The sequence below is a fragment of the Vigna unguiculata genome, chromosome 3, assembly GCF_004118075.2.
Source record: "Vigna unguiculata cultivar IT97K-499-35 chromosome 3, ASM411807v1, whole genome shotgun sequence".
Taxonomy (NCBI): domain Eukaryota; kingdom Viridiplantae; phylum Streptophyta; class Magnoliopsida; order Fabales; family Fabaceae; genus Vigna; species Vigna unguiculata.
Window position 1 is genome coordinate 46564590 of NC_040281.1, and position 10020 is coordinate 46574609.

The following is a 10020-nucleotide window of genomic DNA, read 5'->3' on the forward strand; positions in this document are numbered from 1 at the left end:
GTATCTACATCTTTTATAAGGTTTTTTTAGGAGGTAGGGGAGATTTATAGTGATTAGTTAGATTCAACTTTTGCCACATAATTTTGTTACAATGGACAAGTATGAGGTAATATTCATCCTAAAATCACCTGCTTGTCCAACAAAACCTTTGTCTATGGTGATCGGAGAACAGATAGCCAGACACATCCACATAACGCATCCGCATCTCCATGCAAGTTTAAGAATTTAGTGCTCATATTCTCCAAAATTAATAGAATACAATGAATGTATATATACAAAGGGCAACTTCAAAAGAACTTGCAAATCAATTAAAGCAAGGGACCAAATGATCATGTGTAATGCTTCTATCCTTCTCACTATTGTACTGTATCTTCATATTTACATTGGCTCAGGCTGGATTTGCTCGAAGTCAAAAACTTCAAACATCAGACGCCTAACATCAGGTTTACCATAAACAGTGTATGAAAGCCCGTGAAGGGCCTGTTGAACAGCCGTATTGACTGGGTATTTCAGTCTATAGCTGCGCTGATATGCGTCTTGAACCTCTTCGGAATATACAATAAAGTGGTGCAGATTTTTGTACCTCAAATATCTTCCACAAAACTTGTTCATAAGAAACCTCCGGTGCTTATTTTGTAACCAGAGCCCTGGAGCATCTAAATGCTTCATCAACAATCTTTCAGCCATTACCAGATCCTGTAAAGATTCCCAAAAGGACAAATTATACGGTATGCAGCGCAAAGACACGAGAAAAATTTAGTGTATGATACGAAGAGTTTCATTTCGATCAAATATTAATACCGTGAACAGAAAGATTAGTACCTGAATCTTTTGGCCAAGGTATTCTAATCTCTCGTAGCAAAATCGAGGATGATCAAATTTGTACTTTGATGGGTGCAAGAAACATAGCTGTGATTCAACAAGAAATTCAACAGCATTAACGGGGAATTGGGGAACCTTCAAGCTGATCTAGGAAGATTCTAGGGAGATTTAAGAAAGTTGTAAAATCCATTGAATATTTCTTAACTAAACTTAAAGTTAAATCATGCTCAATATTGAGACGGTTTTAATATGGTCTTCATTTTAATGAGGTGAACTCTGCATAGACGAATCAAACACAGTGGACAAATTAAAAAATAAATAAAACAGATAACGAACGATGGAAATGATTCACGCAGCAATAATTTATTATCAATTAATTATGATGTACCAATACTTCAGTACTGGTCATTCTTTTTCTATTTACTTCTGAATTACCACAGAATCACTGGCAAGTACCACAACAGGTTAAATAAGAGTCCCACCACTCCAGCCAACTTTAATTGTCATTAAACAACTTCATGGCCTTTGTAATATGAATATTGAACCCAAGGATGGGACAACGGAAGCATGCATGGTTATTTATTTATTCAGAGGTGCATGAAAAGATATCCCCAACCCTCACAAGTCAAGTCAAAGTGTATGTAGTAGTCAGATCTGGATAAATTAAAATCAGAATGAGAGGCAATAATAGAGATACCTGCAAACCAAGATCAAGCTCTATGTTCCTGGCTTTAGTAATTTCTGGACTTCTATCTGTCAATTTTAGTGGATATCCAAGGACTCGCATAATCTGAGGTTTGCAATCATAATCCCATACATTTCCTCTAAACCGATGCATGCCCGGAGGAACACAAGCTCTGAAGAGCCGTGGATGTGCAAACAAGGCATCTGCAGGAGGCTGAATGCAGAGCAGTAAACATCATTGCTGTTCTCCAAATAATAACATAGTGCCAAATTACATTGAACATCAGGGTTTTGCATTCACAACTGACAAAAGAGCAGAGAAACACTTTTGAATTTATTATGAAGCAAGATTAGGTTTGGCAAACATAGTTCACAATATTTAGTTGTTCATGTGATAGCTCTTTTGAAATAAATAATACTGTGCCAGAATATTGTAGAACATGCCTTGTACGCAACCATATCTTGCCAGCTTATATTGCCTTCAAACTCGGCAGATACGTGATCTATATCTTCAAGTTGCCTACGCAATTTGGGCTGGCATTCCTCAGCATCTGGATCCATTCCAAAGACTTCAAAGAGAACACGATATACTTCTGGCATACCAAAACAGAGATAGATTGCCCCAAACAAAGCCCAAAATACAGACCTGCCATGATAGTAACAAATAACAAAAACCATACATTTCATTGATTAAGGTCGTTCTACAGTTAATGGATTAAAACAACAAAAGAATATCATCATGAGTTGCTAATGAGCAAATTTGTCTCCTCTTCATAGATTTCCCTTTAACAGTATGGAACTCATTTAATTATTACAATTTATGAATGAACAGCTTGGTCTCCAGAGGAAGCTAGCCTCAAAAGCACAGGTCATTTTTCTCACAAACCCGGCCCGTATTATGGAGGATTAGGCACATAGAGAAACACAATGCTGACCTAGAGAGCAGGCCCAACATACAAACATATATGTCCAAATTTTGCAGGCAGGTTTTCAGTTATAAGAGAAAAAATAACACCAACGAAATATTCAAATCCAAACCCCTTATTGTTTTGAAGAATAAGGTTTCATTACTCATTTGATCTATACTAAAAATTTTCCCCTATAGCCCCTATAGTCGAAATATTATCTTTAAGTCCTTACACATACCAGGTTTAGACCCTTTTAGTCTCTGCACGTATCACTTTAATGCCTACGACAAGGATTAAAAGAGATTAAAAATGATATATATTATAAAAGGATTAAAAGAAAATTTTTTAAGCATAAGGAACAATGGGAAAGTTTTTGTAACTAAAATAGCCAAATAATAACTTTATATCATGAGAGGGAAAGGTGGGGCATTACTAAAAATTCAGCGTTAATCTAATTAAGCAATCCAGTTTAGTCAGTCAGGTGACTCCAACCAAACATATCGATGTCCATGTGCCAACAGAACAGCTCCACATCGTCAAGGTTTTTCGGCCGTACAAAACCCTAACTCACAACCACGGCTGGTGCATCAGCCGCATTTATCCACAGTTCCCCCACAATATACAAAAATTGTACGAAAACCACGACTGCATTCTAAAACCTTCCTTAACAGTAACACATGACAATCTCCCCTGTAATGAAGCCGTGCTTACATTTTCTAAAAAATATATTCCTTGAAAACGTGCATATGGACGACCATCAATCGCATCCTTAAACTGTCACTCTCCTAAACAGTTCCTAAAATTGGATTATATAAATAATCACTCAAGTATTAGAAATTATGGTATGTAGTCCCCAAGTAATGAAAATTTCTTCAAATTAGTCCTTAAAACATTAGTGAAATATATCAACATAAGAACCAAACGGGTGGATATTCAATACTTTAAGAACTATCTATATAATTCATCACTTTATTTATTTAGAAGAGACAGTGATATACTTGAGAAATCAAATTGATGTTCACTCTAATGTAAGAACATGAAGCAACTTCAAATAAAAGCTAGAAAAACGACAGTAAACAAAAACAGCTAGCATCATCACAATCATCAGAAAAAGGACGCACGTTGATTGTACAGAAGAGTAACAAACAACACACAAAAGAGGTTCTTACTTTACAGTTGCCTCCCTTTCCTTCCGGACCAGCTTATCCATATCATCATACGGGAACAACAAATTGTGCAAGCTCGAAGCTTTAATCCACTTGGGCATGTTCCTCTTCCCGATCAGGCCAAAAACACGCTCCCTCATGGAGGCAGGCGATTCCCTCGGATACCTCTGCAAGAAAAACTCGGCGAAGGCCAGCTCCAGCACGTACTGCCCCAGAAAGAAGAGTCTAGAGTGGCCGTACCGCACGTGCCGCACCTTGTTCCTCTGACTCGACTCGTGCTGAAAAGCCAGGTACAAAAGCGTGTCAAGCTCTCTGGCGGGGTTGTTATCGTCGCCGAGCGTGTGGGAGGGCTCCAGCGGGTACCCTAGCGCCTGCTTCACTTCTAGCAGGTGCTGCTCCATCCACGCCCTGTCCCCGTAGTTGAGCTGAGTGAAGGGTAGGCACGAGCTCAACAAGGGGAAGGATTTAAGGGAGAGTTGGGGGCTGTTCAGCAACCTGTTGGCCAATCTTTTGTTGTCTAGTGGGCGCGTGAGGATGAGATTCCGCGGGGGCGTGCGTGGGGTTCGGCGGTAGGGTCGCTTGCGCTCCGCGAGCTCTTGGAGGAGGCGCTGGGGACTATTCTTGGGAAGCTCCTCCTGCGGCGGGTCTATGGCCACCGCCGAAATCCGGAACGGAAGAAGTTGCGGGGGTGGGGTTTTGGGGAAGATTTGGATTTGAAGTGCAATGGGAGTGAGTGAGGAGGAGAAGGAGAAGGTGCGGGAGAGCGTGAAGGGAGAAGAAAGCTCCATTGGTGTGGTGAAATGCGATTCAGTGGTGGCCGAGGGTGAGGTGTAAACATTAGAGTAAAGGTGTGGGTTCCGATAACATTGATCGTTAGATTGATTAGAGGGTTTTGGGTTCGTGTTGATGCAGGGTTTTGGATTCCACGATGCAACTGATGGTTGGATTGGAGACAACGTGTCACTGTATAAGTTTATCTTTTAAGCCCATCTTAGTTATTACATTTTTTTCACTATAATCTCAATTAAAAATATTTGCTTTCCTATATATAAAGGAAGGAGTAAAATAAGAATTTTTTTCGTTCTTATTTCCTGTCTTTATTTTCAAAAAATATTTTTTTATTTTTAATCTGTTAACATTTGGAATCCGTTTTTCCTTTTATTTTTATTTTTTTAATTAGCGGTGGTTATAAATGAAAATTTGAAATTATTGATGAAAATTGTAATTTGTTCATCGGAGAACTCAATTATCAAAGTCAAAAGTAAAATAATTTTTTTTTTCAATTAAGCAAATGTATTTTCAACTTCGCTATTTTTTAATATTCAAATACCAAAAACACTCATATTAAAAAAGGAAAGGATCAGGATAAATAATACAACATAATAATACAAATAAATATATAGTAAATAATAAATATTTTATATTTTATATATAAAGAGATATATTATTTTATAATTATTATTCTTATTTTATCTTTTATAACATGTATTTACTGATTTTTTTTAAAATTAATAGTTAGTTAAAATTGTCTTAACAACTTTTTTTTTCTCCACTCATTCCACGAATTTATTATTATATTTGTAGTGTTTTATTTTACTAGAATAGGATACAAATATTAGTTCTTTTGTATCTTATTTATTGAATAAATATATATAAATAATCTATTTAAATATATTTATAAGGAAATTAAGATTTTTCAAAATTAATTAATAAAAATAACTTATTTAAAATTGATATGTTAATATTTTAATATTTTTTTAATTAAAATATAACTGGTACATTATCTAACTGTACGGATAATATGTGAATATAAAAAATACTCATATCTGTTATTTGTAAATATTCATTTACATTATTTATTTTATATGTATTACGAATTCTCTTCGTGAATATCCATAACTACGTATGTTTTTAACATCTCTAATTTTACCCCTCATAATTCGGATACTTCCTCCTATCCCATAAATCTTGTTTTTTGTAAATATTTGTACTACTTTTAGTATCTTCTTTTTCTTTTCGATACAAATATGATGAGTCTTAGGTTTTTGCAAGAATATCATTCTACTCATTATTTACTTTGAGAATGTGGTGCAGTGGTGCAAAGTGTTGATGTTGTTCTTTATGTGATCAGGTTTATCATAACAAAATACTCACAAGAGAACATTATGCCACAATTGGAAAATTAGGATCGTGTTTAGGTTTTTCCTTTTCTGCTTTTCGCTTTTGGGTACGGTGGTTTCAACCTTCTGAGTTGCGATTGTTCTCCATGGTAAATATCACTAATATGAATATATTTAAAAATACAAATTAAAAAATATTAAATTTCAAAAGAAATTATGCGTACCACATGTCTCATACTCTTAAAACAAAAATGCAGTTTCACTCTGCCCATTTTCAATGCAAAGCAAAATGTTCTCTCACAACTATGTGTGATTATGAAAGTATGTAAAATTGATTCAGGTATTCAGAGGAGGTGGATCTTATAAAAAAAAATGTGGAAGTAAAATAATATATTTAAAATTTATCTATTTAATTATTGTTATTAATTTAATACAAATAAATACATAAATTAGTATAATTATTATTGTAACAGAAATTATATTTATTTAATGGATAATTTATCGTTTTTTCGTATTCTTAAACTCATTAATAATTGAATTATAATTAAATTTTTTAATTTTTTTTAATGTAAATAACTATATTATTTATAAAATATTAATTATTTTCATTTTTTTAATGTGTATAGTTTGATTCAAAAGTCTTACAAGCTTTCATTTTATTGTTTGTTATGTGTTGAGCAACCAAATTGTTTTCATATTCACCGATAATTTTTCTTTTATCATCTTTAAAAACTGAATTTGTTATTTTGTTTTTTATCAATATACCTACTTAAAAAAGTTTAAGACTAAAAATAATTTAATAAAAAATTGAGAGACATAATTACTAAGAAAAAACCATAATAATCAAGTCACAATTAAAAATCGGTTATAGAAAAATCACATGATACATTACTTTTTATTCAATATTCATGAAAAATTAATATACAAAAGCGTCATGAGATAAAATTAGAATTAAATATTCTATATTCATAAAAAGCGAATATATAAAAAGGCCATGAGATAAAACTAATATTAAATATTAAAAAAATTTAACTATTAAATGAGACAAATTACCTTTTTTAAGAATAGAAAAGAATATATGAAAAATTGTAGCAGAAATAATGAGTTTGTATTTAATTTTTTTGTCTCCTTCTTCAGCAAAAAAAAGGAAATATAAAGGTGAGAATGTGAAAAGTGAGTACAACATATGAGAACTCAAAAAACAATAATGACATAAAAAATAAAAAATATTTTAATAATTTTTTTTCTTTATTATATTTAATTTCATGTGTTATTATTTATTAACATTAAACTTTATAAAAAAATAAAAGAATACTTAATTTAATTTTCATTAATTTTCAATAAAGATACAATTTAAAAATAATTTTATTTAAATTGTACTTTAAGACTATTTTTTATTTAAGTTTATGTTTATAATATTTGTGTTAAAATAATTTTATTTAAAATGAAAAATAAATTATAAAAATACTTACAAATATCTAAAAAATTCACAAGTAATTTCATGGATATCCAACAAATAATGAAGCAAAATATTTTAGAGAACATATTATATATAGGTAGTACCCGTTTTCAATGACTTATTGTTATTCTCAACAAGGTGATGTAAAATATATGGTAACTATTATTTTGACCAACAATGTAAATTAAATTTTAATTGTTCTTTTTGTTATGAACTTATTCTAGGAGCTTCCCAAGTAAATAAATATTGATTTTTTCTTAAAAAAAAACAATATTATCTATATTTTGGTCTAGTACTTGGCTCGTTGGACGATTCACTTAGTCGTTGAACGAGTGCCTCCTTAGGGATTACTTTCTAAAGAGTAACTAAACTCGCTGAATTGAGTATGTTAATTGTTGTACATGATGTGTTTTTTGAAATATGAACAATCTTGTGAGGAATTATTATATAGTATGGAATGATTATGATTTTAAGAGAATGAAAGCAAGCTAAAATGATGAAATGGTTTGTATATATACAGTGTGTATATTGTATGAATACAATGTTCCTAAAAAATGTTATATTATTTAATTATGCATTGAATATGGTTTGTATCAGATTCAATGCATAAATGTTCTAGAATAAAGTCTATAGTAAGTATGTTGGGAGTCTATAAATTGTATTGATTTTTGAATGAGAATGTATGAATATTGTGAGTATTATTGAATTTTTATATGTTTCAATTTATAGATTTTAGTTGCTTAAAAGTACCATTAACTTACCCTTTTATATTTGGTTATGTGTTATGTTTCTTTTTTACTATGATCGCCATTATATGAGTGAGCAGATGAGGATGTAAGAGGCAGTGATGTTAGACCCTAAGCGAGTGGTTTGAAGTGGGAAGCCAATACTAGTAGACACTTGTGTATAATCTACATATTATGTGTAGTATAAGTCCTTTACCTTGTCGTAATACGTCAAAAGACTATGATTACCCTTCACACACACACACACACACACACACACACACACACACACATATATATATATATATATATATATATATATATATATATATATATATATATTATAGAAAAGATTCAAGTTTATCTTTGATGAAATGTCTATCAATCTCCACATGCTTTGTTCTATCATGTTGCACCGGATTGTGAGCAATTGCTATAGCCGACATATTATCACAATACAAACTCATAGTTTCATTTTGTTTAAAGCCCAAATCTGATAGCACATTTTTAATCCACAAAAGTTCACATACACCTAATGTCATGCCTCTGAATTTTGCTTCAGCACTAGATCTTGCTACTACAGGCTGCTTTTTACTCCTCCAAGTTACAAGATTCCCTCCTACAAAAGTAAAGTATCCAGAGGTAGATCTTCTATCATCTTTTGAACCTGCCCAATTTGCATCAGTATACCCTTCTACTTCTAAGTTTCCATGATTTGAGAACAAAATTCCTTTTCCAGGAGTGGACTTTAAATATCTCAAAATCCTCTAAACAACATCCATATGAAGCTTTCGTGGGCCATGCATAAATTGGCTAACAACATTCACTACATAGGTAATATCTGAACGTGTATGAGACAAATAAATTAATTTTCCTACCAGCCTTTGGTATCTCCCTTTGTCTATGTTTGCTGAATTTGAGCATTGAAAGAGTTTATATTTCTGTTCAATTGGTGTATCAATTGGTTTACTCCCAAGCAATTCAGTTTCTGATAGTAAATCAATAGTATATTTTCTTTGACATAGAAAAATACCATGTTTTGATCTAGCTACTTCAATACCCAAAAAATATTTAAGGTTTCCAAATTGTTTCATCTCAAATTCAGATGCAAGGTATTGTTGTAAACTAGAAATCTCATATTGGTCATTTCATGTAACAATCATGTCATCTACATATATAATCAAAGTTGTAATTCTTCCTTTACCTCTCTTCAAAAAATAAGGTGTGATCAGAGTTACTAGCTCTATAGCCAAAAGCCTTCATAGACTTGGTAAACCTTCCAAACCATGCTCTTGGGGATTGTTTTAATCCATATAGAGCCTTCTTTAATTTGCAAACCTTCATTCCAATTGAATTTGTCATACCTGGTGGAGAATCCATATAAATTTCTTCTGAAATTTCTCCATGTAGGAAATCATTTTTCACATCAAATTGTAGAAGAGGCCAATATTGGTTTGCTGCTAGTGACAGAAGTATTCTCACAGTATTGAGCTTGGCTACTGGTGCAAACGTTTCTTGGTAATCTACACCATAAGATTGAGTGTAACCTTTAGCCACAAGTCGTGCTTTATACTTCTCAATAGTTCCATCAACTTTATGCTTAATTGTAAATACCCATTTGCAGCCCACAGTCTTCTTCCCTCTTGGTAAGGACACAAGATCCCAAGTGTCTTATTTTTTTCTAAAGCTGCCATCTCATCAACCATTGCTTTGGTCCATCTAGGATCTGTCAAAGCTTCCTGTATACTACTAGGAATAGAAATTGAAGATAATTGAGATACAAATGATGCATATGACTGAGATAACCTGTGAGATGACACATATTTATTAATGGGATATTTAACTTTGGCTTGGAGGTCTGGTTCATATTTACCTGGAGGTTGACCACGGTTAGAACGGGGTGGAAGATTATACTGGAAAGTAGTAGACTCAATGTTTGGTGTGTTGGTGGTCTCATGCAGACAAGGATCAATTTCATGATCGATTTCGTCTAAATTAGTATTATAAGGGTAGGATCAAGAGAAACAATTTCATGATTAGTTTCAACTACATTAGTATTATCAGAGATAGGATCAGAAGGTACCTCTGAAGAGTCAAGCCGAACCTGTGGAGAAGATTGAGCCAATTGGTTAGGAT

General features: G+C 32.7%; 1 protein-coding gene across 4 annotated transcripts; it reads right to left on the bottom strand.

The window, feature by feature from the left end:
* Positions 1-206: 206 nt before the first annotated feature.
* Positions 207-4494, bottom strand: LOC114178045 (ribonuclease III domain-containing protein RNC1, chloroplastic-like). Of its 4 annotated transcripts, XM_028063723.1 has the most exons (6): positions 3584-3689; positions 2653-2695; positions 1951-2152; positions 1520-1720; positions 823-909; positions 207-696 (listed from the first exon to the last, which is right to left on the bottom strand). In XM_028063723.1, exons 3-6 carry the CDS (start codon positions 2104-2106, stop codon positions 379-381), a joined length of 762 nt encoding a protein of 253 aa, XP_027919524.1. In that variant the 5' UTR covers positions 2107-2152; positions 2653-2695; positions 3584-3689; the 3' UTR covers positions 207-378. The 4 variants fall into 4 exon arrangements, with proteins under 4 accessions (XP_027919524.1, XP_027919523.1, XP_027919526.1 ...); XM_028063722.1 differs by lacking the exon at positions 2653-2695 and having other exon boundaries at positions 3584-4494; XM_028063725.1 differs by lacking the exons at positions 2653-2695; positions 3584-3689 and having other exon boundaries at positions 1520-1710.
* Positions 4495-10020: the final 5526 nt, after the last annotated feature.